The following is a 27756-nucleotide window of genomic DNA, read 5'->3' as shown; positions in this document are numbered from 1 at the left end:
AGCGTCGTATGTCTTAGGGGGGATTAAACTGGCAGAGTCACTGGTAGAGAAGGATCTGGGTGACTTGTAGATCACAGACTACAGAATAGCACAATGTCAGGCTGCTGCTTCCAAAGCCGGCAGGATATTGTCATGTATCAAAAGAGGCATGGACTCAAGGGACAGGAACATAATACTCCCCCTTTATAAATCATTGGTACGGCCTTACCTGGAATATGCTGTTCAGTTTTGGGCACCTGTCCATAAAAGGGACACTGCGGAGTTGGAAAGGGTGCAGAGACGCGCGACTAAACTAATATGGGGAATGGAACATCTTAGCTATGAGGAGCGATTAAAGGAGTTACAATTGTTTAGTCTTGAGAAGAGACGTTTAAGGGGGGATATGATAAACGTATATAAGTATATTAATGGCCCATACAAAAAATATGGAGAAAAACTGTTCCAGGTTAAACCCCCCCAAAGGACGAGGGGGCACTCCCTCCGTCTGGAGAAGAAAAAGTTTAGTCTCAAGGGGCGACACGCCTTCTTTACCGTGAGGACTGTGAATTTATGGAACAGTCTACCTCAGGAACTGGTCACAGCAGGAACAATTAACAGCTTTAAAACAGGATTAGATACATTCCTGGAACAAAATAAGATTAATGCTTATGAAGAAATATAAAATCTCATCCCTTCCCCAATATCGCGCCACACCCCTACCCCTTAATTCCCTGGTTGAACTTGATGGACATATGTCTTTTTTCGACCGTACTAACTATGTAATGTGGGGGAACTATACTGACAACCTAACGTGGGGGAGCTGTACTGCATATCCAATGTGGGGGAACTGTACTGCACCTAATGTGCGGGGAACTGTACTGCCAACCTAATGTATGGGGAACTTTACTGCCAACCTAATGTGGGGGGAACTATACTGCACCTAATCTGAGGGAACTACAACCAATGCTGGGGAACTATACTGCACCTAATCTGAGGGAATGCAAACAATAACATTCTTAAAGGGGTATTCCGGCCTTATACATCTTACCTCCTATCCAAAGGATAGGGGATAAGATGTTTGATCGCACGGGTCCCGATGGGACCCCTGCGATCTCTGTGCAGCCCCCGGCATTCTGTGCAGTTCGTTGCCTCCGAGACGTCACGCAGCACGCCCCCTCACATAAACATGAATGGAGGGGGCGTGGTGTGATATCACGAGGGGGCGACCGTGACGTAACGTCACGGAGGCAGCACCCAGCACAGAATGCCGGGGCTGCATCGTGATCGCTCAAGCATAGGCTATTTTTACAGAATGTAGTAGTTCTTGTATATGTTCTTGTGCTTACCTGTTAAACTGATGTTGCAGGCACGGAGTTTTTCAGCCTTACACGATGCAAATCCATCAGTGAAATGATTACCTAATTGCTGCCTACATTTCCAGTGAATTCTCTGGCTTTGCAGAGAGAGAGGGTAGAGTCTGGCCAATGCACCTGATCATCTAATTAGGCTGCTGGTGCTGGAGTTCTCTCAGGAGATCTGATTAGGCTTATAAGTGGGTTGAGGTCAGTTCACATAGGGGGAGATTTATCAAAACCTGTCCAGAGGAAAAGTTGTCCACTTGCCCATAGCAACCAATCAGATCGCTTCTTTCATTTTTAACAAGGCCTTTGAAAAATGAAAGAAGTGATCTGATTGGTTGCTATGGGCAACTCAGCAACTTTTCCTCTGGACGGGTTCTGATAAGTCTCCCCCATTATGTGCAGTTTTGATGCTTGTCTAAAGTGCCTTTTTAGAGAAATATTACCATGAGGTCAAAGTGATTTAACCTATAATAACAATTGAGGTGTTTTATGAACTACTTTGTATCCTGATCCCATAGAGATAGCAGCAGTTTATAGATAGAGCTTAAGGGGAGGTGTATAACTACTATATATCCTGATCCCATACAGATAGCAGCAGTATACAGCTAGAGCTGGGAGGGAGGTGTATTACTACTATATATCCTGATCCCATAGAGATAGCAGCAGTATACAAATAGAGCTTAAGGGGAGGGGTATAACTACTATATACCCTGATTCCATACAGATAGCAGCAGTATACAGCTAGAGCTGGGAGGGAGGTATATTACTACTATATATACTGATCCCATAGAGATATCAGCAGTATACAGAGAGAGCTGGGAGAGGAGGGATGTGGAAGGTACCAGGAGGGGTCTGATGGCTGATGATGATATCCTTTAAGTCAGCTCACCCAGGATTGATCACTTCCACTGACACATTAAGCACATTGATTTTCTGTGGGTCAGAATGGTGATCACACGACCCAGTTACATTAATTGGATGCAGCTGTGCTGGGATAAAACTGATGGTGCTGTAATGATGGTGAGTGTGCATGATATGGGGGGAGAAAAATAAAACCTGGGGTACTTCTCTGCCTGTGATTGTGTCTTCATTTAGAGAACAGGACTTTGTGGCATCTACCTCAGTAGCCTGGAGCCCTTCCCCTGTCTGCAGACTCTGTAAATATTGGGAAGCCTCCTTGGTCACGAAAAAAACCTGTCCGGACTAATACAGTACATAGAGGACAAGGAGGAGGGGAGAGGAGGGGGATGCCGCTGCAGATTCTCTTTCTGTGTCTATGAATCTGCGGCTGTGAGAGGGGAGAAGGAGCGCCCGGGCAGCAGCAAATAATGGCAAAGGGGAGAGAGTGCAAGGGGAACATACATCTACAGGCTGCAAACATTTCACCCATTGCCATTACGTGACTATTGGGGAACTATACTGCACCTAATGTGGGGGAACTGTACTGCATCTAAAGTGGGGGAACTATACTGCCAACCTAATGTGGGGAACTATACTGCCAACCTAATCTGGGGGAACTATACTGCACCTAATGTGGGGGACTATACTGCATCTAATGTGGGGTACTATACGGCACCTAATGTGGGGGACTATACTGCACCTAATGTGGGGGAACTATACTGCACCTAATGTGGGGGAACTATACTGCACCTAATGTGGGGGACTATACTGCACCTAATGTAGGGGGAACTATACTGCCTATCTAATGTGGGGGAACTATACTGCACCTAATGTGGGGGACTATACTGCACCTAATGTAGGGGGAACTATACTGCCAACCTAATGTCGGGGAACTATACTGACAACCTAACGTGGGGGAGCTGTACTGCATATCCAATGTGGGGGAACTGTACTGCACCTAATGTGCGGGGAACTGTACTGCACACCTAATGTGCGGGGAACTATACTGCCAACCTAATGTGGGGAGAACTATACTGCACCTAATCTGAGGGAACTACAACCAATGCTGGGGAACTATACTGCACCTAATGTGGGGGAACTGTCGGGGGGGGGGGGGGGGAGAGGAATCATAATGAAGTGCTCCGTCTTCCAGGCAGCCTTAATCTGGCCCTGTCTAGCCGTCATTTATTAGCTATGGAGATAATATTTAGTCACCTGGTCACCCAGGCTTCCTCTGGATGCACGTCCCCTCCACAGCCCCTAGAGGTTTCACATTGATGTCAATCTATTGTTGGTCTATGGGAGCCTGGGAGGGACAATGTTGTCTCTGGAAAGATCTACAGCAATGACCGGAGACCACGAATGTTCTCACTGATTGTAAAGTTTTATTATAGATATGTATAACATTAAAATAAATTATTTGTTTCTCACATATACAGGTAGATATAGGACATTTAGGGGTTCCGTCATTTGTCTCCTCTCTGCTACAGATCCGTCAGCAGCGGCCGCATTGTTCTTCATCTCTCTAGAAGTGCAGGATGTTCCCCTGGTTCTAGACTCGTACAGACCAAGGTTTAAACGTTCCGGGTTCAGGTACGGGACACTGCAGGGGAACAATGCAGGGGACACTTATCACTGGATACTTTCGCATACCTCACAGTCATTGTGTATAACTCGGTGTTTTCCAAACGGTGTGCCTCCAGCTGTTGCAAAACTACAACTACCAGCATACCGGGACAGCTGTTAGCTGTTTGGGCATGATGGAAGTTGTAGTTTTGCAACAGCTGGATGCACCTTGGTTGGGAAACACTGTTCTGAGCATTGCTGTTGGTCTCCCATTCACTGCCCAGACCATGATGCCTGCTGCTTAGCATTCTGGGAGCTGTAGTTATGCAACAGCTGGAAGCACCCTGGCTGGGAAACACTGCTCTGAGCATTGCTATTGGTCTCCCATTCACTTCCCAGACCATGACGCCTGCTGCTTAGCATTCTTGGAGTTGTAGTTTTACAGAGCTAAATTATGCTAAATTATATAATTCTGACTTTCAGTCACCACTAGAGGGAGCTCACTGCATATGTATGTATACAGCTGGCACTGAGCTCAATGGAAAGCTAGATAAACCTGCATGCATTGAGCAGCCCCTAAAACCATAGGGCCTAGGTCTCCAAAATGTGGACCTCCAGCTGTTACAAAACTACAACTCCCAGCATGCCCGGACAGCCGTTGGCTGTCCGGGCATTCTGGGAGTTGTAGTTTTGCAAGTGCTGGAGGCACACAGGTTGGGAAACACTTAGTACATAGTGGTCGGCGATGATTTAATAGTCTAGTAGCAACAAATCGACGCGTTTCGAGTTACCTGAGCTCTTAATTGGGGTTAATCAACTGAGGTAGCTCAAAACTTGTTGTTTTTTACCCTCCTATGATGTTAAATCACCCCTGACCATTATGTACTAAAAGGACTCCCTTACAGCCCAGCAGGAACAAACCAGCGCATTTCGAGTCAGCTGAGCACTTTATCATGGTAAATCAGCTATGGTAGCATACAACTCATTGGTTTGTTCCTGCTATAAAGTTAGGGAGTCCATTAGTACCTAATGGTAAGAGAAGTTATAACAGCAGAACAGGAACAAACCAATGCATTTTGAGTTAGCTGGCTCTTAAAGGGGTACTCCGGTGAAAAACTGGAAGCGCTGGAGGGTCTGAGTCGCGACTACGGGAACGGAAGTTCGTGACGTCAGGACTCCGCCCCCATGTGACGTCACGCCCGTCCATCTCAATGCAAGTCTATAGGAGGGGGCATGACATCACACGGGGGCGGAGTCCTGACGTCACGAACTTCCGTTCCCGTAGTCGTGACTCAGACCCTCCAGCGCTTCCAGACAAAATACAGGTGGGTGCCGCATGCAATACTGCGGGGGTGCCCAGCGGCGAGACCCCCGAGATCAGACATCTGATCCCCTATTCTTTGGATAGGGGATAAGATGTTTAGGGTGGTAGTACCCCTTTAAAAGGGGTACTGGTGCCAGAAAGTTAAACAGATTTGTAAATCAAAGAATATAGAATATAATCACTCCTCCAAGATCTCACCTACAAAAGGTGCCTAATGATATTTCAAGAATTGCAAAATTGAAATAGAATTAAAATTTATTAAAAATGTAAATATAATAAAATATGATAAAATATATATCATGGCACTGATATAGGAATAAACCACCACTGGGCCCTAGTGGGGATATTCACAAAATATGTAAATTTTAGAACATTATTCACATTTCTGGAAAATAATAAATTGGCATCAATCTAATAGTCCGGCATCCGATGTGAACACGGCACAGCGGCATTTGCTGTTTCAGACGAACTGATTCAAACATCCGTCCTTTACCATTGGTCCGGTCCGAGTCTTTGGACTATACAACTGACCTGCCGTAGAGGGAACTATCCCCGCCGGGATTTCATCCACCACGAGGGACACCACGATATACCAACACTGCATCTGCTTGTCCATCACAGAGGGGGAGTACGGCCGGTACATAACGCGCTACGCCAAGCGCACCCCTGGATCGGTGACAGCTCTAACATCGCTGCCTGTACCATCACAGCAGACTACTACAGCAGTACTCATCGGGCGTTCCCAGGATTTGGTGAGATCATAACAATTACAACAGTGATACATATATTGAAGTCAGTGACAGATCGATTTATTGGACTGATAGCAATCTGATTTGTGTCCAACTGAGATCAGACCATACATTTACAAATTTACCACATTGACTGCCGCTATATTGAACCATTGGATGCCGGACTATTAGATTGATGCCAATTTATTATTTTCCAGAAATGTGAATAATGTTCGAAAATGTACATATTTTGTGAATATCCCCACTAGGGCCCAGTGGTGGTTTATTCCTATATCAGTGCCATGATATATATTTTAACATATTTTTTATATTGATATTTTTAATAAATTTAAATTCTATTTCAATTTAGCAATTCTTGAAATATCATTATGCACCTTTCGTAGGTGAGATCTTGGAGGAGTGATTATATTCTATATTCTTTGATTTTCCTTGGCCGGTGGGTTCCGGTATTTAATCACACTATCCTCAGATTTTTGGTTGTGAGCTGCACCAAATTGTAAATTACTTCTATTAAAAAATGTTAATCCTGCCAGTACTTATTAGCTGCTGAATGCTACAGTGAAAATTATTTTCCGTTTGGAACACAGTGCTCTCTGCTGACATCTCTGTCCATTTTAAGAACTGTCCAGAGTAGGAGAAAATCCCCATAGCAAACATATGCTGCTCTGGACAGTTCCTAAAATGGACAGAGATGTCAGCAGAGAGAACTGTGCTCATGATGTCAGCAGAGAGCTCTGTGTTCCAAAAAGAAAAGAATTTCCTCTGTAGTATTCAGCAGTTAATAAGTAGTGGAAGGATTCCGATTTTTTTTAATAGAAGTAATTTACAAATCTGTTTAACTTTCCGGCACCAGTTGATTTAACAAAAAAAAAAAAAAAATTCCACCGGAGTACCCCTTTAACCTTGGGAAAGTCCTTATGCTTTAGTGAGCTTATTATTACTCTTTTATCTATGTCAGGAACTGTCCAGAGCAGGAGCAATTCCAGTTCCTGACACGGACAGAGGTGTCAGCAGAGAGCACTGCGGTCAGACAGAAAGGAAATTCAAAAAGAGAAGAACTTCCTCTGGAGCATACAGCAGCTAAGTACTGGAAGGGTTAACATTTTTTATATAGAAGTAATTTACAAATCTGTTTAATGTTCTGGCACCAGTTGATTAAAAAAATACATATAAATATAAAAATATATTAATAAAAGTTTTTCACCAGAGTATCCCTTTAATCATAGTTAAAGGAGTACTCCGCCCATGGACATCTTATCCCCTATCCAAAGGATGTCTGATCGCTGGGGACCCCTTGCGATCTCGGCTGCTGCACCCCGCTGTCATCACTGCACAGAGCAAACTCGCTCTGTGCGTAATGAATTGCGATACTGGGGCCGGAGCATTGTGACATCACAGCCCCACCCCCTTGTGATGTCACAGCCCGCCCCCTCAATAAAAGTCTATGGGAGGGGGCGTGGCGGCCGCCACGCCCCCTCCCATAGACTTTTATTGAGGGGGCGGTCCATGACGTCACGAGGGGGCGGAGCTGTGACGTCACTAGTCTTACTAGTCTTTTTTGACATTAGGGACTGTCCACTATAGATACTTTCTGGGGGGGGATTAACCCTTTAAACTGTTATAATTCGGTATTATTTATTGCACATTTATGTAGTCACTAGAGATGAGCGAACTTACAGTAAATTTGATTCGTCACGAAATTCTCGGCTCTTCAGTTGATAATTTATCCTGCATAAATTAGTTCAGCTTTCAGGTGCTCCGGTGAGCTGGAAAAGGTGGATACAGTCCTAGGAAAGAGTCTCCTAGGACTGTATCCACCTTTTCCAGCCCACCGGAGCACCTGAAAGCTGAACTAATTTATACAGGAAAAGTCATCAACCGCCGAGCCGAGAAGTTCGTGACGAATCGAATTTACTGTAAGTTCGCTCATCTCTAGTAGTCACCTTATTATTCCCAATGTATGTTTGTTTGCTGAGCAGAACATTGGTTTCTCTGTACCATTCCCTATCCGCCATTTTTCTGCAGGACTTTGTTGTTGCATTGCGTGTTTTTTTTAAAAAATATTTTATATTGTATTTCTATGGTTAATAAAGATCATGATTGTGCATAATTTTGTTTAGATTTCCCTTTTTTGTAGGATTTGTGTCATTTTTGTATCAGTGCAGATTAAAATGTAATAACTCTGGAGCTCAGACTGATACTACTGGATACAACTGAAGCAAACCTGAAGTATTCGGCCAATACAGGTTTTCCCAACTCTGAATGTTAAACAAGAATGTTCCCCATTACTTGACAGCAAGCAGAGATCTTACAATTGCTAAAGAATTGCAAGATAAAGTATAATAAAAAAAAAAAAAAAAGAACTGAAGAAGGGTTCTGGCTCATGGGCTCCTACCAGTTTGGTGAATTGATCGATACAAGCGTTGCGGATCCTCTCCGGGGTGGCCGGACTGTCCAGTCTGAATATTCCGGTGACGCCGGACTCCTCCCTGGCTGACATGATGGCGTCTTTAATGGCATAAAAAATGGAGGCAGACAAGAAGAGTGGAGGCTCCCCGACAGCCTGGAGAGGGAACACAAGTATAATGTATCAGCCATGTGATGGGGGGACAACTTCCCCTCCAGCTCTATCTGTATACTGCTGCTCAGGGCCGGTGCAAGGATTTTTGCCACCCTAGGCAAAAGCTAATTTTTCGCCCCCTTGACTCCGCCCATTGGCATGGCCTTCGACACGCCCCATCTAACTACTGGGGTGACACACTGTAACAAACCTACACCTCCCCTCCAGCTCTATCTGCATACTGCTGCTATCTCTATGTGATCAGGATATATAGTAGTTATACACCTCCCCTCAGTTCCATCTGTATACTGCTGCTATCTCTATGTGATCAGGATATATAGTAGTTATACACCTCCCCTCAGCTCTATCTGTATACTGCTGCTATCTCTATGTGATCAGGATATATAGTAGTTATACTTCTCCCCTCAGTTCTATCTGTATACTGCTGCTATCTGTATAGGATCAGGATATATAGTAGTTATACACCTCCCCTCCCAGCTCTAGCTGTATACTGCTGCTATCTGTATGGGATCAGGGTATATAATAGTTATACACCTCCCCTTAAGCTGTATCTATAAACCGCTGCTATCTCTATGGGCTATATATAGTAGTTATACACCTCCCCTCCCAGCTCTATCTGTATACTGCTGCTCTATCTATAGGAACATGTTATATAGTAGTTATACACCTCTCCTCCAGCTCTATCTGTATACTGCTGCTATCTCTATAGGATCAGGATATATAGTAGTTATACACCTCTCCTCCAGCTCTATCTGTATACTGCTGCTATCTCTATAGGATCAGGATATATAGTAGTTATACAGCTCCCCTTCAGCTCTGTATACTGCTGCTATCTCTATAGGATCAGGATATATAGTAGTTATACACCTCCCCTCCAGCTCTATCTGTATACTGCTGCTGTTATATTTCTGGGATCAGGATTTACAGTAGTTATACACCTCCCCTCCAGCTCTATCTGTATACTGCTGCTATCTCTATAGGATCAGGATATATAGTAGTTATACACCTCCCCTCCAGCTCTATCTGTATACTGCTGCTGTTATCTTTCTGGGATCACGATTTACAGTAGTTATACATCTTCCCTCCATCTCTATCTGTATACTGCTGCTGCTATCTCTATGGGATCAGGATATATAGTAGTTATACACCCCCACCCTCCAGCTCTAGCTGTATACTGTATACTTTCAATTTTACAGGTTTTGGCTTCACCTTGGATGAATAGATGGCTTTGCTGTTCGGACAGTCCCGGAGGAGGGACACATTGAACTCAGCAGGGATGTCACCGAATGCGGGGATCTTGTACATTCCGGGGCCCCGCGTGTACAGGTTTCCATCCGGGGAATATTTTAACTCTTCCAATGTGAAAAGGCCAAGTCCCTGGACAAAGGCTCCTTCCACCTGAGAACAGAAGAAAATATTTCTATGGTTCACAAAACTGCTAAAATAACATCATCTAATAATACTGGATATTGTATTTTTACATTAATTATTTTTTAAGACACTAAAGTAATGTAAATATTGTGCCTGCTCTGGGGGTTGCCATTGTAAGCTCAACAAGCTAACTATTTAGTGCCCAGACTTCCTGTCATGTGACAAGAACCCATTGATAAGACTGAAGATCACATGACAGGAAACAGTTGATATCACCATAGTAACCCCCAGAGCAAGCGCAACATTTAGCTAAGGCAGTTGTAAAGATAAGGAAAAGGAGAAATTAGAAAGTGTAATTGTCATGTGACAAGAACACGTTGATAAGAATGGAGATCACATGACAGGAATAAGTTGATGTTGCCATAGTAACCCCCAGAGCAAGCGCAATAGTTACGCTAAAGCAGCTGTAAGAGATAAGGAAAAGGAGAAATTAGAAATTGTCATGTGACAAGAACACGTTGATGAGAATGGAGATCACATGCAGAGTTGTACCTAGCGCCCCTTGTGCCCCTGGCAAGATGCTATATTGGTACCCCCCCAGAGTAGGTGTAGGCAGCAGGATCTCCCTACAGTAGGTGTAGGAAGCAGAAACCCCTCCCCCCGTAGGTGTAGGCAGCAGTCGTGCCCCCCAGTAGGTGTAGGCAGCAGAGTTTATCCCACATTTGGTGTAGGCAGCAGAGTCCCCCCCCCCCCCCCCCCAAGTATGTGTAGGCCGCAGTCCCCTCCCCCCAGTAGGTGTAGGCAGCAGAGGTTTTCCCCCTCCCCCCAGTAGGTGTAGGCAGCAGAGTTCCCCCCCCTCCCCTCACAGTAGGTGTAGGCAGTAGAGTTTCCCCCCACAGTAGATGTAGTTAGCAGGGTCCCCCAACAGTAGATGTAGTCAGCAGGGTCCCCCCACGGTAGGCAGCAGCGTTTCCACCCCCGCAAGTAGGTGTAGGCAGAAGAGTTTCCCCCCCACCCCCCCCCAGTAGGTGTAGGCAGCAGAGTTGACCCCCCCAAAGAAAAAACATTATGCTCCCCTGATGTCCCACGCAGCAATCTTCTCCTCTGGAGCGCAGCTGGGGCCTGATCTTCCTTCCTGGATAGTGCAGGTGCCGATGAGTGACATCATCGGCGCCTGCACTGTGTGGGGGCAGAGGTCACATCTCCTCTGTGTAGGCTGCAGATGGCCATACACAGAGGGGACGCCTTCTGTTGTGTGTGCAGGCATGCTAGAAGTTGTAGTTTTGCAACAGCTGGAGGCACACTGTTTGGAAAACACTGCTTTAGTGCTAACACGGATTGTAAGGATACTGTCTTACTCACCTGCCCTATATCTATTGCCGGGTTAAGGCTCATACCAACATCCATCACTATGTCTGTCCGCAGGTTCTGAAAGACACATCAGAGAAGAGTGAGGATTACTTTAATGTAAGCCCACAATGCATTCAGAAAGTATTCACACCCTTTCAGAGTTGTCCCTTAGCCGCTCCTGTGTTGTCTCGGCTTTGTGCTCATTGTCTTGTTGGGAGGTAAATCTTCTGCCCAGTCTGAAGTCCAGAGCTCTGGATCGGGTTTTTTATTAAGAATATCTCTGGACATCTCTCCATTCAGCTTTCCCTCAACCCTGACCAGTCTCCCTGGAGGCTTATTTCTGTCCACACTGCCATAAAGCCCAGATTGTGGAGGCTGCAGTGATGGTTCTGGACCTTCCGGAAGTTTCTCCTATCTGCACACAGGATCTTTGGAGCTCAGCCATCTCCTGGTCTCCTCTCTTACCAAGACCCTTTTTACTTAGTTTGGAGGGGGCGGCAGCTCTAGGAAGAGTCCCGGTTATTCCTTCTTCTTCCATGTAAGAATTATGGAGGCCTCTGTGGCTCTTGGGAAACTATCAGTGCAGCAGAAATGTTTTTGTCCCCTTCTCCAGAACTGTGGCTCCACACAATCCTGTCTCTGAGCTCTACAGGCAGTTCTTTCCTCCTCATGGCTTGGTGTTTGCTCTGATATACATTGGTGTTTGCTCTGATATACATTGTCAACTGGGATACCTTATATAGACAGGGCTGTGTCTGAGCTCTACAGACAGTTCTTTCCTCCTCATGGCTTGGTGTTTGCTCTGATATACATTGTCAACTGGGATACCTTATATAGACAGGGCTGTGACTTCCCAAATCCTGTCCAATTGTGGTGTCCCAGCACCGGGGGCAGTCCTGTGGGCTGCGGATCTCCTCGGGTATGCCTGCTGCTCCTTTGATGGGCCCACTGTTCTATTGTTTACTGTGTTTATGCACTTTGCTGTATTTACTGTATTCTTGTATTATATGTGTACTGTACCCTTAAGAAGGAGATGCAGAGTAATCAGGTGACTCTGTCCACCCAATGGGAACCTCCCAAATTGCCCTGTATATAGTGTAGGGGGGGAGGAGCTTCCCCAGTTCGAGCTTCGTGTAGAGTCAGTAGCTGTGCTGTGTGTAGGGCTCCATGTGAGCTGCAGTGTGGAAAGGAGTTGGAAGAAGTGTGAGATGATTTCAAGGAAAGCCTGAAGAAAAGCTCTTTATCAATTCAACCCCGCCATTCTGCAAGTGTCCCCCGTACAGGAGTTGGTGAGTTCATACCCTGGGGTTGTCAGTGAAATCGGACCTTAGCAGAACCCTAGTCAGCACGGGATATGTCCTAATCTCCAAGTCTCAAGTCTATTTAATTCAAGTGGGTGAAAAGCACCATAAGTCCCAGCAAGGCAACAGGACTCCCAAGGGTTACACTTCATCCCTTCTACTCTGCTCTGTACTGTGAGTGTTGTACCATCAACACCTGCCTCAGTAAAAGACAGTTATCCATAACCCGGCGTCAGTGTGTTTATTGCCCCGTGTCTGGCCCAGGAGAAGCTGTCTCCACCCCAGGCCGTGTATAGGCTAACGGTGCCCTGGCATCACAAATTGACAAGTATATCTTGCACCCCCGTGTCACCACAACTTGAGCCGACACCACACAATCAGCTGAAGTTACCCCAGGTGACTCCGACCATGGTGGAGAAACATCTCAGAGATGATCGAGAGCAAAGGGAGGAGCCAGAGATAAATATAATGTGGGATAGAAAAAGGTCAGAATACTTTTTTATAATTTTTCAAAAATAAAAAAAAGGCTGTTTTCACTTTGTCATTATAGGGTATTGGGGGCCGAATTATGGGGGAAACTTGATCTATTTAAATTTTTTAGCACAAGGAGCAAAAAATCGAAAGGGTCAGAAGACTTTACGAATGCAGTGTATTATTTCCTTTATAGTATTTGAGCATATTACACTGTTATGTATGTATGTATCATGTATATAGCGTGTACATATATATATATATATATATATATATATATATATATATATATATTTATATGACATAAGAGTCTGAAGAATTTCCATATGCATTGTATTCCCAGTAATGTATTTGAGCATATTACACTATTATAAACGGTGTATATATATATATATATTTACAGTGGGACAAAAAAGTATTTAGTCAGCCACCAATTGTACAAGTTCTCCCAGTTATAAAGATGAGAGGCTGTAATTGTCATCATAGGTTATAACCTCAACTATGAGAGACAAAATGAGAAAAAAAAATCCATAAAATCACATTGTCTGATTTTTTAAGAATTTATTTGCAAATTATGGTGGAAAATAAGTATTTGGTCACCTACAAAAGTTCATCACAATACTTTGTTATATACCCTTTGTTGGCAATGACAGAGGTCACATGTTTTCTGTCTTCACAAGGTTTTCACACACTGTTGCTGGTATTTTGGCCCATTCCTCCATGCAGATCTCCTCTAGAGCAGTGATGTTTTGGAGCTGTCGCTGGGCAACATGGACTTTCAACTCCCTCCAAAGGTTTTCTACGGGGTTGAGATCTGGAGACTGGCTAGGCCACTCCAGGACCTTGAAATGCTTCATACGAAGCCACGCCAGGCCGTGTGTTTGGGGTCATTGTCCTGCTGAAAGTCCCAGCCACATTTCATCTTCAATGCCCTTGCTGATGGAAGGAGGTTTTCACTCAAAATCTCACGATACATGGCCCCACTCATTCTTTCCTTTACACTGATCATTCGGCCTGATCCCTTAGCAGAAAAACAGCCCCAAAGCATTAAGTTTCCACCCCCATGCTTCACAGTAGGTATTGGTGTTCTTTGGATGCAACTCAACATTCTTTCTCCTCCAAAAATGACAAGTTGAGTTTTTAGCAAAAAACATATGACATTCTCACAGTACTCTTCTCGATCATCCAAATGCTCTCTAGCAAACTTCAGACAGGCCCGGACATGTACTGGCTCAAGCAGGGGAACACGTCTGGCACCGCATGATTTGAGTCCCTGGTGGCATAGTGTGTTACTGATGGTAGCCGTTGTTACTTTGGTCCCAGCTTTCTGCAAGTCATTCACTAGGTCCCCCCGTGTGGTTCTGGGATTTTTGCTCACCGTTCTTGTGATCATTTTGACACCACGGGGTGAGATCTTGCATGAAGCCCCTGATCGAGGGAGATTATCAGTGGTCTTGTATGTCTTCCATTTTCTAATAATTGCTCCCACAGTTGATTTCTTCACACCAAGCTGCTTGCCTATTGCAGATTCAGTCTTCCCAGCCTGGTGCAGGTCTAAAATTTTGTTTCTGGTGTCCTTTGACAGCTCTTTGGTCTTGGCCATAGTGGAGTTTGGAGTGTGACTGTTAGGAGGTTGTGGACAGGTGTCTTTTATACTGATAACAAGTTCAAACAGGAGCCATTAATACAGGTAACGAGTGGAGGACAGAGGAGACTCTTAAAGAAGAAGTTACAGGTCTGTGAGAGCCAGAAATCTTGATTGTTTGTAGGTGACCAAATACTTATTTTCCACTTATTTTGCAAAAAAAATTCTAAAAATCAGACAATGTGATTTTATATTTTTTCTTTCTCATTATGTATGTATGTATATATATATATATATAGATATATATATATATATATATATATATTTAGGGGAATATGCAAAGCAGCTCATTGCACCACCTTTTCAGGTAGTGTTCCCTGGTCCTGTTTATATTCCTTAACAGGAGCCAAGCTGATACCAGGGAACACTACCTGAAAAGGTGGTGTAATGAGCTGCTTTGCATATTCCCCTACCCAGAATGCCTGCGGAGTGCTAATTGGCCTAACCTGAATCTCCGTTACACCTGAACAGGTGTCCTCTCCCCGAGAAAAGTACTGACCCTGTATATATATATATATATATATATATATATATATATATAATTTTTTATTTATTTTTATTTATTTATTTTTTTGTATATGTTTTACCTTGTGGTCACCAGTTAAACAGTCAATTTCGACCTCAGAACATGCCACACCATAGCTGAAGTAGTTGCTGGGTTTCCCCTGATTCTTTTCATAGTCATAACCAATACCCTCAATCCTTGAATAAAAAATGAATAAAAAAAAGATGCTACAAGTTTAACAAAAAGAACAAAAAAATATATCTACATTCATATTTACATATAACAAATAATGCATCAGGTATTACAGTTGTATAAGGAGTAATGGGGATCACCTGTAGAATCCGGTGGTGGAGAGGCTGACTCTGTCTTCATAGGACGATCTGACCTGGAGCCAAAAATAGAGACATGAAACTTCTCAATCTTAGATCTCCAGCTGTTGCAAAACTACAACTCCCAGCATGCCCGGACAGCCGTTGGCTGTCCGGGCATGCTGGGAGTTGTAGTTTTGCAACCTCTGGAGCAGGTGAACAGTTTGGAGACCACTCACTGTTCTAAGTTATATTCCATTGTGACTGTGCACAAGTTCAAATACTGCAGTTTACATTTTGGCCACTAGGTGTCAGATCACCAATGTGAAGGCTAGCAAATCTTGAATGACTCGATTTACAGCTGCTGTGAAGTGTCCAGATAACCCCTTTAGCATATATATTCATGGCCATGTTGCATGTGCTTTATAAGTGAATAGTATAATGGATACATACCCAGCTCTCCCATGTCCCGGTGGGGTTAGATTTTTTGTAAGGCTCCAGCCTCTGTAGTAATGTCTGACAGGCGTTCTGTAATGATAAGGAGGAGAAGATCAGGGATAAATGCAGCATGCATCAATAAATAAATATATATATATATATATATATATACACACACACACACACACACACACACATACATACACACACATACACAGTATATACATATACAAGATAGATAGATATGAGATAGATAGATATGAAATCGATAGATATGAGATAGATAGATAGATAGATAGATAGATATGAGAGAGATAGACAGATATGAGAGAGATAGATATGAGATAGATAGATAGATAGATATGAGATAGATAGATAGATAGATATGAGAGAGATAGATATGAGATAGATAGATATGAGATAGATAGATATGAGATAGATAGATATGAGATAGATAGATAGATAGCAACAGGAGAATACAGCAGCACACTGCTAGCACAAAGATATAGATAAAACATGAGTATATAGGTACAACATGAGAAGCTATTCAGCTATGGTGCAGTAATGAAATAGTGAGATACTTAGCTTGCAATTTGGTGGCCAAATAGCTTGAACCGTCCCACCACGGTAAGGTGATCTCATTGGGACGGACCCTACTCTGTTAATATTCCTCTGTGTGAATAGATCAGCAGGCATTGCAGGATCTGGAACATCCAAATCACCTTATATACACCTGATAGAGGTGGGTGGGGTGCAAGAACCAACATGGAGGTAGCCACTCCCCCATATGTGTAATACAAACAAAGAATAAGTTGGCCATCACTATTGATTCCAAACTATTATACGGACCTGGCTTACAAGTGCAGGCTGCTGGGCTAAATATACAGCAACAGGAGAATTAACTTATTCTTTGTTTGTATAATACATATGGGGGAGTGGCTACCTCCATGTTGGTTCTTGCACCCCACCCACCTCTATCAGGTGTATATAAGGTGATTTGGATGTTCCAGATCCTGCAATGCCTGCTGAACTGTTCACACAGAGGCATATTCATAGTGTAGGGTTCGTCCCAATGAGATCACCTTATCGTGGTGGGACGGTCCAAGCTATTTGGCCGCCAAATTGCAAGCTAAGTATCTCACTATTTCATTACTGCATCATAGCTGAATAGCTTCTCATGTTGTATCTATATACTTGTGTTTTATCTATATCTTTGTGCTAGCAGTGTGCTGCCGTATTCTCCTGTTGCTGTATATTTAGCCCAGCAGCCTGCACCTGTAAGCCAGGGCCATATAATAGTTTGGAATCAATAGTGCTGGCCAACATATTCTTTGTTTAGATAGATAGATATGAGATAGATAGATATGAGATAGATATGAGATAGATAGATATGAGATAGATAGATAGATATTAGATAGATAGATAGATAGATAGATATGAGATAGATATGAGATAGATATGAGATAGATAGATAGATATGAGATAGATATGAGATAGATATGAGATAGATAGATAGATATGAGATAGATAGATATGAGATAGATTGATAGATAGATAGATAGATAGATATGAGATAGATAGATATGAGATAGATAGATATGAGATAGATAGATATGAGATAGATATGAGATAGATAGATATGAGATAGATAGATATGCGATAGATAGATAGATACAAAGCAAAATGATCCTCGCAGCACACTTCTATTAAAAAATCTTTAGCCAGTACTTTTTAGCAGCTGTATGCTACAGAGGAAATTCTTTTCTTTTTTTATTTCTTTTCTGCTGACACCTGATGGCCGTATTAGGAACTGTCCAGAGCAGCATAGGTTTGCTATGGGGATTTTCTCCTGCTCTGGACAGTTCCTGATATGGGCATCAGGTGTCAGCAGAGAGCACTGTGGAGAAGACAAAAAAGAGAAATTCAAAAAGAACAGAATTTCCTCTGTAGCGTACAGATGCTAAAAAGTACTGGAAGGGTAAAGATTGTTTTAATAGAAGTGATTTACAAATCTGTTTAACTTTCAGGGAACCAGTTCATAAAAAAAAAATAAAAAAATTTCCACTGGAGTGCCCCTTTAACTCTCTGAATCTTGTCCTTATAAAGTGTCAGCTGGGAGAGAACAAGGATATGTTGTACAGGACCTAAACAGCGGCGCCTTATCAGGTCAACCACAGGTCACAGTACGGAATTTACAATGAACCTGGTGGATCCAGACGGATATGCATTGCTGTCAATGGTGAAGACTAGTGTTGCTCGCGAAAATTCGCAATTCGAATATTATTTAGAATTTCGCGAATATAGCGCTATATATTCGTAATTACGAATATTCGTTTTTTTTTTGTTTTTTTTTCTTCACAGTACACATCACAGTGATCACCCCTCTCTGCTTCCAGCTTGTGTGGTGTAAAGAAGGCTGTAATACTACTGTGTGAGACTGGCGTGCGAAAATTCGCATGTGCGAAAATTAGTATATGCTAATTTTCGCATATGTGAATTTTCACATAGGTTAATTTTCGCATACGCGTATTTTCGCATGCGCGAAAATAAAACGAGAATATAACGAATATGCGAATATTCGCGAATATATGACGAATATTCGTCCATATATTCGCGAATATTCGCGAATTCGAATATGGCCTATGCCGCTCAACACTAGTGAAGACACAAGTCCGAGCGCTCCACAGTGCACTGAATGCTTCCCGACAGACTTTCCATAGAGGGAACGTGCCCTTATGCAGCCATATGTGACATATAAATGATCTCATGTTTATTACATTAAAGGGGTACTCTGGTGGAAAACTTTTTTTGATTTTTTTTAATCAACTGGTGCCAGAAAGTTTAACAGATTTGTAAATTACTTCTATTAAAAAAATCTTAATCCTTCGAGTACTTATTAGCTGCTGAATACTACAGAGGAAATTCTTTTCTTTTTGGAACACAGAGCTCTCTGATGACATCACGACCACAGTGCTCTCTGCTGACATCTCTGTCCATTTTAAGAACTGTCCAGAGTAGGAGAAAATACCCATAGCAAACATATGCTGCTCTGGACAGTTCCTAAAATGGACAGAGATGTCAGCAGAGAGCTCTGTGTTCCAAAAAGAAAATAATTTCCTCTGTAGTATTCAGCAGCTAATAAGTGCTGGAAGGATTAAGATTTTTCAATAGAAGTCATTTACAAATATGTTTAACTATCTGGCACCAGCCTGATATCAGCCGCCCCCTCACAATCTGGCGTCTGCCTCTTCATCCACATGGAATTTTCAATTTATTGAAGAATGAATAATGTATAGTGCAAAATTCCATGACCATTAAAAAGCTACAAGGCTGCCAGAACATGATGGGAGTTGTAGTTTTACAATAGCTGAAGAACCGCAGGTTTGGGGAACACTGCTACAAAGGAAAATGGCAAAACATTGCTAGGTTCACCGTGAATGTATGAAAGGGCTTGAAGGGGTACTCCTGCGGGAAAGTTTTTTTAAAATTTTTTTATTTAAATCAACTGGTGCCAAAAAGTTAAACAGATTTGTAAATCTTAATTCTTCCAGTACTTATCAGCTGCTGTATGCTCCACAATAAGTTGTGTAATTCTTTCCAGTCTGACCACAGTGCTCTCTGCTGACACCTCTGTCCATGTCAGGAACTGTCCAGAATACAAGCAAATCCCCATAGCAAACCTCTGCTGCTCTGGACACTTCCTGACATGGACAGAGGTGTCAGCAGAGAGCACTGTGGTCAGACTGGAAAGAACTACACAACTTCCTGTGGAGCATACAGCAGCTGATACGTTCTGGAAGGGTTAAGATTTTTTAAATAGAAGTCATTTACAAATCTGTAGAACTTTCTGGCGCCAATATATTTGATCCCCCCCCCCCCTCCGGAGTACCCCCTTAATTGAAATTTCAGCCTTGTAAAATCTCTGCTTGCTGTCAGCTGCACAGATCTCTTTTTACAGGATTTATGTTCTAAAGCATTTGTCTCCAAACTGTATCCCTCCAGCTGTTGCAAAACTACAACTCCCAGCATGCCCGGACAGCCAACGGCTGTCCGGGCATGCTGGGAGTTGCAGTTTTGCAACAGCTAGAGGCTCCCTGGTTAGAAAACAATGCCTAAAAGGGGTTAAAACTAACTGACATGGCTCAAGTTTTGCGTACGTGCGCCTGATTTATCAAAAGCCGGAAGCGGCGTGACAAATTTGGCGCACTGTAAACTTAGATCACCCAGCTTTTCCCGGCTTAGAAATAACAAGTTACTCTCTATTATTTTTGCTTTATAAACATTCCGGACCCGGGTGGGATTACCAGGGATGAGTTTTCATTTTTGGGGTACATAGAGGGTCTGTTAGGGCTGAGCTGCTCCCGGACCGCTGAAGCTTCGCCGCCGAGATCCTGTTTTCTCCTCTGTCCATGTCAGGAACTGTCCAGAGCAGGATTGGTTTGCTATGGGGATTTTCTCCTGCTCCAGACAGTTCCTGACATGGACAGAGGTGTCAGCAGAGAGCACTGTGGTCAGACAGAAAGGAAATTCAAAAAGAAAAGAACTTCCTGTGGAGCATATAGCAGCTGATAAGTACTGGAAGGATTAAGATTTTTAAATAGAAGTAATTTACAAATCTGTTTAACTTTCTGGCACCAGTTGATTTTAAAGGGGTACTCCCGTGGAAAACGTAATTTTTTTAAATCAACTGGTGCCAGAAAGTTAAACAGATTTGTAAATCACTTCTATTAAAAAATCTTAATCCTTCCAGTGCTTTTTAGGGGCTGTATACTAAAGAGAAATCCAAAAAAGAAATACATTTCCTCTGATGTCATGACCACAGTGCTCTCTGCTGACCTCTGCTGTCCATTTTAGGAAATGTCCAGAGCAGCATATGTTTGCTATTGGGATTTTCTCCAGCTCTGGACAGTTCCTAAAATGGACAGCAGAGGTCAGCAGAGAGCACTGTGGTCATGACATCAGAGGAAATGCATTTCTTTTTTGGATTTCTCTTTAGTATACAGCCCCTAAAAAGTACTGGAAGGATTAAGATTTTTTAATAGAAGTGATTTACAAATCTGTTTAACTTTCTGGCACCAGTTGAAAAAAAAAAAAAGGTTTCCACAGGAGTACCCCTTTAATTATATGTAATGCACTGTACCACCTATAGGTGGCGCTGTGAAAATGTTGTCAAGTTTGACACACCGATGTTCATACGTAGAAAAAGAACTTGCACAGTTTGTGATTGAAAACTGAAATAGTGGGCAATGGTGGAGAAGTAGTAGGGGGTGGGGGGCGCTCTTTCTGAGTTACTCAATGGGGTCCTTTGATATCTGAGCCCACCCCAGCAAAAGCTTACATAGATGGCCATGCCGTTGATGTCCGAGCTGACTGATGCGGCCGTCGGGGACGTGTTGGGAACGGTGTTGGTGCTGGTTTCACTGATGTGGATTTTTGAGGTGGGTATTCCCAAAGCTTTACTGGCAACCTGCGAATTAGGGAAAAAAAAGAACAATAACAAAAATAGAACAAAAAAAAGCATCAGATATAGATACTTAGAATACTGCGACGTGAAATCAGGATCTGTCCATCTACTACTCCCTACTTTTTACTAGTGACGAGCGGCAGGGGCCATATTCGAATTCGCGATATTTCGTGAATATATGGACGAATATTAGTCCTATGTTAATGAAATTTGCATATTCGCTATGTTAGTTTTTTTTTTTTTTTTATGCGAAAATTCATAATGAAATTCGCATAGTGCGCATGCGCAATTATAGCTTTCACCTAAAAGAAGGGAGGGATTAGTGTCCAGTCTGGAAGTGGCGATATTCGCATACATTTGCATAAACGTTTGCATAAAAATTTGCATTACGAATATATATCACGATATTAAAAATATTCACAAAATCGCGAAGTGCCGACGCCCGCGGTAAAAATTAGCATTTTGAATATTCGTGCTCAACACTACTTTTTAGGCTCAACACTACTTTTTAGGGTACATTCAGACAAGCGAATTTACAGCGTATTTTACGCTGCGGATCCACCGCTGAAGCACCGCTGTATGCTGCCTTTACATGTGCCTGCTCGAAGCGGCAATAAGCAGCTACGTGCAGACACACTGAAGCGATGTGCGAGTGACAGCGCATGCGCGGTGTACTCGCACACATCGCGGCCGCTCTCCCACTGCTCAATGAGCTAGGCCGAGAGCTGCCGCGATGTGCGGGTATACTGCGCATGCGCGCGGCGACTCGCACATCGCAGTGTTTCTGCTCGTAGCGGCGTATTGCTGCTCCGAGCAGGCACATGTAAAGGCAGCATACAGCGGTCCTTCAGTGGCGGATCCACAGTGTAAAATACGCTGTAAATCCGCTCATCTGAATGTACCCTAAGACAGATAAAAGAACAACCTGACTGCAGGGTCTGACTACACAGAGATAGTTTGTAGTCTGTTACCATGGAGACACAGATCTGTAAAGAAGCTGCACACACAAGATAATACAAGCTTTTGAATCAAGTTTATTTGTAAAGTGAGGACATAGAGGCTGAATATTTCGTATCATTACCTGAATCATCTTGGTATGAAGCCCTTGACCCATTTCGGTTCCTCCATGAGTCAGGAGGACCGAGCCATCTGTGTACACGTGGACCAGGGCTCCGGCCTATATAACAGATTGATAGATTTAAAGGGGTTATCCAGGAAAAATACTTTTTTATATATATATCAACTGGCCCCAGAAAGTTAAAGAGATTTGTAAATTACTTCTATTAAAAAAATCTTAATCCTTTCAGTACTTATGAGCTGCTGAAGTTGAGTTGTTCTTTTCTGTCTAAGTGCTCTCTGATGACACCTGTCTCGGGAACTGTCCAGAGTAGAAGCAAATCCCCATAGCAAACCTCTTCTACTCTGCGCAGTTCCCGAGACAGACAGAGGTGTCAGCAGAGAGCACTGTTGCCAGACAGAAAGGAACAACTCAACTTCAGCAGCTTATAATTATTGGAAGGATTAAGATTTTTTTTATAAAAGTAATTTACAAATCTGTTTTACTTTCTGGAGCCAGTTGATATTTTCCCTGGAATACCCCTTTAAGGTAAAGTATAATAACAAGTAACATAAAATAAGATATAAGTAATATGAACCTGATTGAGGAATGACAGGGTAAAGCTAATGCCAAACTTGGTCGGGATGATGGCGATTCCCCTCTTTTTCCAGCGATGCTGCCTGTAGGGGGCGCAAGACACTTCATCACACATAGGAATTTCTCCTGGTCACATATTTTAGTATAACGGAACAGATGTTTCACGCTGTATCCAAACTGTTCCCCCAAAACACTCCGGGAAATTTTTTACATTTTTATTTTGCTTATTAAAGGGGTACTCCGTCCCTAGACATCTTATCGCCTATACAAAGGATGGGGGATAAGATGTCTTATCACGAGGGTCCTGCCGCTGGGGACCCCCAAGATCTCCCTGCTGCAACCAGTGCTCATTTCGAGCGTCGGGTGCAGGGCCGGAGAGCCGGAGGCTTGTGACGTCACAGCCACGCCCCCTCAATGCAAGTCTATGGGAGGGGGCGTGACAGCCGTCACGCCCCCTCCCATAGACTTGCATTGAGTGGGCATGGCTGTGACGTCGCAAGCGGGGCGTGATCGTGACGTCACAAGCCTCTGCCCCGCTTCGCCAGTCATCCGGCATGGAGCGAAGTTCGCTCTGTGCACCGGATGTCTGGGGTGCCGCAGCCGAGATCGCGGGGGTCCCCAGCTGCGGGACCCCTGCGATCAGACATCTTAAGATGTCTAGGGGCGGAGTACCAATTTAATGTAAAGGTTCTTGTGTATGTAGAGGTTCTTGTGTATGCCTTTTGCTTACCTGTTTTAGCTGATGTAACAGGCGTAGAGTTTTTGTCTATACTGGATACAAGTCCATCACCTAGGGAGGACCTTTACTACTGCATCTATGCCATTTTTGTGGTGGCAAAATGGCGCATCTTTGGGTGCAGTGTGTTACTACGCCTTTTTGTTGTGCCTTTTTCATATATGCTCTTTTTTTTAAACTTACAGAGAAATCCAGCCTTTTTGTAAAAGTGCACATAAAAAGGCGCATCGACCTTAAACAAGCCACAAGTTCATTCCATGTCGAGGAGGCGACCTTTGTGAATGGAGACAGCGAAAGCTGAGGTAAAATTCTAATGCCAAATGAATTAGGGCTGTGCGCCTTTATAGTAAATTTGGAGCAAATTATCCCCCCCCCCCAAAAAAAAAAAAAAAAGATTCTGCCAGGGAAAACGGCATCCTACAACCAACATTGATAAATGTCCCCTAAAGGATTCCCTAATGCTATCTACATTGCGCATGATTCCACTGGCTTTGCAGAGAGAGGGGGTGGAGTCTAATCACTGCACCTGGTCATCTATAGACTGATTTAAGCTCAGTTAACCTTATGTGTAGTTTTGGTGCATTTTCTTGTTATGCCTTTTTTAGAGAAATTGTCCAATAAGTGGAAAGTGATAGTCTTTAGGCTGTGTTTGCACACTGAATTTTCTAAAATTGATAAAAAAATAAAAAATAAAACATTTTTACTGAGATTTGCACAATTGCAGTAAAATAGCACAAAAAAAAAAGCAATGGTTCAGGGGAGGTGTAAAACTACTTTGTATCCTGATCCCACAGAGAGAGCAGCAGCAGCATTATACAGATAGAGCTGAGAGGGGAGATGTATAACCACTATATATCCTGATACCATTGAGATAGCAGCAGTATACAGATAGAGCTGGAAGGGAGAATTATAAATAATAATATATATATCCTGATCCCATAGAGATAGAGATAGAGGGGAGGTGTATAACTACTGTATATCCTGGTCCCATAGAGATAGCATCAGTATACAGATAGAGCTGGAGGGGAGGTGTATAACTACTATATATCCTGATCCCATAGAGATAACAGCAGTATACAGATAGAGCTGGAGGGGAGGTGTATATAACTACTACATATCCTGATCCCATAGAGATAACAGCAGTATACAGATAGAGCTGGAGGGGAGGTGTATAACTACTATATATACTGATCCCATAGAGATACAGCAGTATACAGATGGAGCTGGAGGAGAGGTGTATAACTACTATATTTCCTGATCACATAGAGATAGCAGCAGTATACAGATAGAGCTGGAGGGGAGGTGTATTACTACTATATATCCTGATCCCATAGCGATAGCAGCAGTATACAGATAGAACTACTGTATATACTGATCCCATAGAGATAGCAGCAGTATACAGATGGAGCTGGGGGGGAGGTGTATAACTACTATATATCCTGATCACATAGAGATAGCAGCAGTATACAGATAGAGCTGTAGGGGAGGAGTATAACTACAATATATCCTGATCTCATAGAAATAGCAGCAGTATAGAGATAGAGCTGGAGGGGAGGTGTATAACTACTTTTATATACTGATCCCATAGACATAGCAGCAGCGGTATACTGATAGAGCTGGGGGGAGGTGTATAACTACTAAATATCCTGATCCCATAGAGATAGCAGCAGCAGTATACAGATAGAGCTGGGGGGAGGTGTATAACTACTAAATATCCTGATCCCATAGAGATAGCAGAAGCAGTATACAGATAGAGCTGGAGGAAAAGGGTCTGGGAGCTTGTAGGAGGGATCTGATAGATGATGTCATACTGTAGTTCACAGGAAGTCAGCTGACCCAAGACTGACCACTTCCTCTGACACATTGGGCACTGTGATTTACTGTGGGTGAGACTGTTGATCACACGACCCAGTTACAGTAATAAAACACAACGATGTAGCTGTGCTGGAAAAAAAACTGATGTCGCTGTATTAATGGAAAAACTCAGAGTGCTTCTTTAACATTTTTGCAACGTACATTTGTGAATATGGCGTACGTCCGACAATATACTGTACATGAGTGTTTTGGAGCAGGTGTCACTGGAAAAGTTTGAGTTTCTCACTTGTTAAACTTAGCGATGGCGATTTTCCTTTCGTGGTAATGCGAGTTCTTGAGACATTCGTCCCAGCAGCGGTGGACATTGAACGCCTCCAACTTCTGATTGAAATGCGTCAGATCCCCCTCCTGATACATGTTCAGCTTCCTGACCTGTGTGTGGACGGAAGGAGAAACCATGGAAAGTCACAAGCTTCCCAACCAGGGGTGCCTCCAGCTGTTGCAGAACTACAACTCCCAGCATGCCCGGACAGCCGTTGGCTGTCCGGGCATGCTGGGAGTTGTAGTTTTGCAACTACAACTGAACATTTAAAAGGGCAGTACCATAGTTAAAGGGGTACTCCGGTGTTTAACAAATTTTTTTTTTTTAAATCAACTGGTTCCAGAAAGGTAAACAGATTCGTAAATTACTTCTATGTAAAAATCTTAATCCTCCCAGTACTTATCAGCTGCTGTATGCTCCAGAGGAAGTTTTGTAATTCTTTCCAGTCTGACCACAGTGCTCTCTGCTGCCACCTCTGTCCATGTCAGGGACTGTGAAGAGTACAAGCAAATCCCCATAGCAAACCTCCAGTTCCTGACATGTACAGAGGTGGCAGCAGAGAGCACTGTGGTCAGACTGGAAAGAACTACACAACTTCCTCTGGAGCATACACCAGCTGATAAGTACTGGGAGGGTTAAGATTTTTACATAGAAGTAATTTACAAATCTTTACCCAAAACCTCAAGGAAAGTGTATATAATATTAATGGTTATAATGAATGGAATAGACCGTGCTTCAATTAACAGTAATATTTATTATAATTTCAAATATTAAATATTACTATTAATTGAAGCACGGTCTATTCCATTCATTATAACCATTAATATTATATACACTTTCCTTGAGGTTTTGGGTAAATATTTTTGCTATTGAAACTTTTTCCTTTTGCACCTAGGGTATAGGTGCCTACCCAGACTGCTGAGACCCAATTAGCTCCTAGCAGGCTATAACTACCCCTCCCCCTTATTACAATAATTAATTAAATAATAACTGATACAACAACAATTTAACTTTTCCGTGGGTGGGAATCGGCCACAGCTTTATTTATAAAATTACTTATATAAATAACAATTTAACTGTAACAAAGACACCGATTGGCTTCTTACCAACCCGAGAGGTGCTGCCACACTGTCCTGTGTGGAGGTCTACCCCGGGTTGACCCCGCTTTCACCGTCTTCTTACCGCCAAGCTGTGACTTACAATAAACAGAGATACAAAAAGGGAGGGAGGGAGGGCAAAACTCCGGGTCCTGGGCAGATTGAGGGGGGAAGGGAGGCACCACAGCTATAAATACCCAGGGGAGGGCCTCTGAAAGCCCGGGAAACTATTTAAACCCCTGATTGGTGCACTCCTTCCCCCCTACCCATGGGACATACCACTGTAGCCACTGGGAAGTTTTACAGGCGGGGGAGGGGGCTAAAAAACCTTGCCTGTACATTTCTTAACCCCTTAACTGCTCACCAGTCAGGGGGCAAGCTAGTTATGCACAGCTTGCCCCTCCAGACTGCTGAGACACAATTAGCTCCTAGCAGGCTATAACTACCCCTCCCCCTTATTACAATAATTAATTAAATAATAACTGATACAACAACAATTTAACTTTTCCGTGGGTGGGAATCGGCCACAGCTTTATTTATAAAATTACTTATATAAATAACAATTTAACTGTAACAAAGACACCGATTGGCTTCTTACCAACCCGAGAGGTGCTGCCACACTGTCCTGTGTGGAGGTCTACCCCGGGTTGACCCCGCTTTCACCGTCTTCTTACCGCCACGGAGGAGACCAGTTAGCCCTACACTGGGCTCCGACCGCCACCCAAGAGAAACTGGATAGCCAACACCTGGGGCCACCTCAGCCCCCCGGCACACCCAAAACATTTCCTCTCCAGGAAATCCGCCCAACACATTTCCTCT

General features: G+C 43.2%; 1 protein-coding gene across 16 annotated transcripts in view; it reads right to left on the bottom strand.

The window, feature by feature from the left end:
• Positions 1-3612: 3612 nt before the first annotated feature.
• XDH (xanthine dehydrogenase) overlaps positions 3613-27756 on the bottom strand; it is a 181965-nt gene continuing 157821 nt past the window's right edge. For all 16 annotated transcript variants that reach the window (XM_056568517.1, XM_056568518.1, XM_056568530.1 and 13 more), the window contains 11 exons: positions 25805-25950; positions 22969-23050; positions 22395-22490; positions 21188-21316; positions 15865-15939; positions 15436-15488; positions 15186-15300; positions 11194-11259; positions 9670-9858; positions 8275-8442; positions 3613-3843 (listed from right to left, as the gene is read on the bottom strand). In XM_056568517.1, coding sequence (XP_056424492.1) covers positions 3793-3843; positions 8275-8442; positions 9670-9858; positions 11194-11259; positions 15186-15300; positions 15436-15488; positions 15865-15939; positions 21188-21316; positions 22395-22490; positions 22969-23050; positions 25805-25950 — 1170 coding nt within the window. In that variant the 3' untranslated portion in view covers positions 3613-3792. The remainder of the gene's footprint in view (positions 3844-8274; positions 8443-9669; positions 9859-11193; positions 11260-15185; positions 15301-15435; positions 15489-15864; positions 15940-21187; positions 21317-22394; positions 22491-22968; positions 23051-25804; positions 25951-27756) is intronic.

The sequence above is a fragment of the Hyla sarda genome, chromosome 3, assembly GCF_029499605.1.
Source record: "Hyla sarda isolate aHylSar1 chromosome 3, aHylSar1.hap1, whole genome shotgun sequence".
NCBI classification, from domain to species: domain Eukaryota; kingdom Metazoa; phylum Chordata; class Amphibia; order Anura; family Hylidae; genus Hyla; species Hyla sarda.
This window is presented reverse-complemented; position numbering and strand designations above follow the sequence as displayed.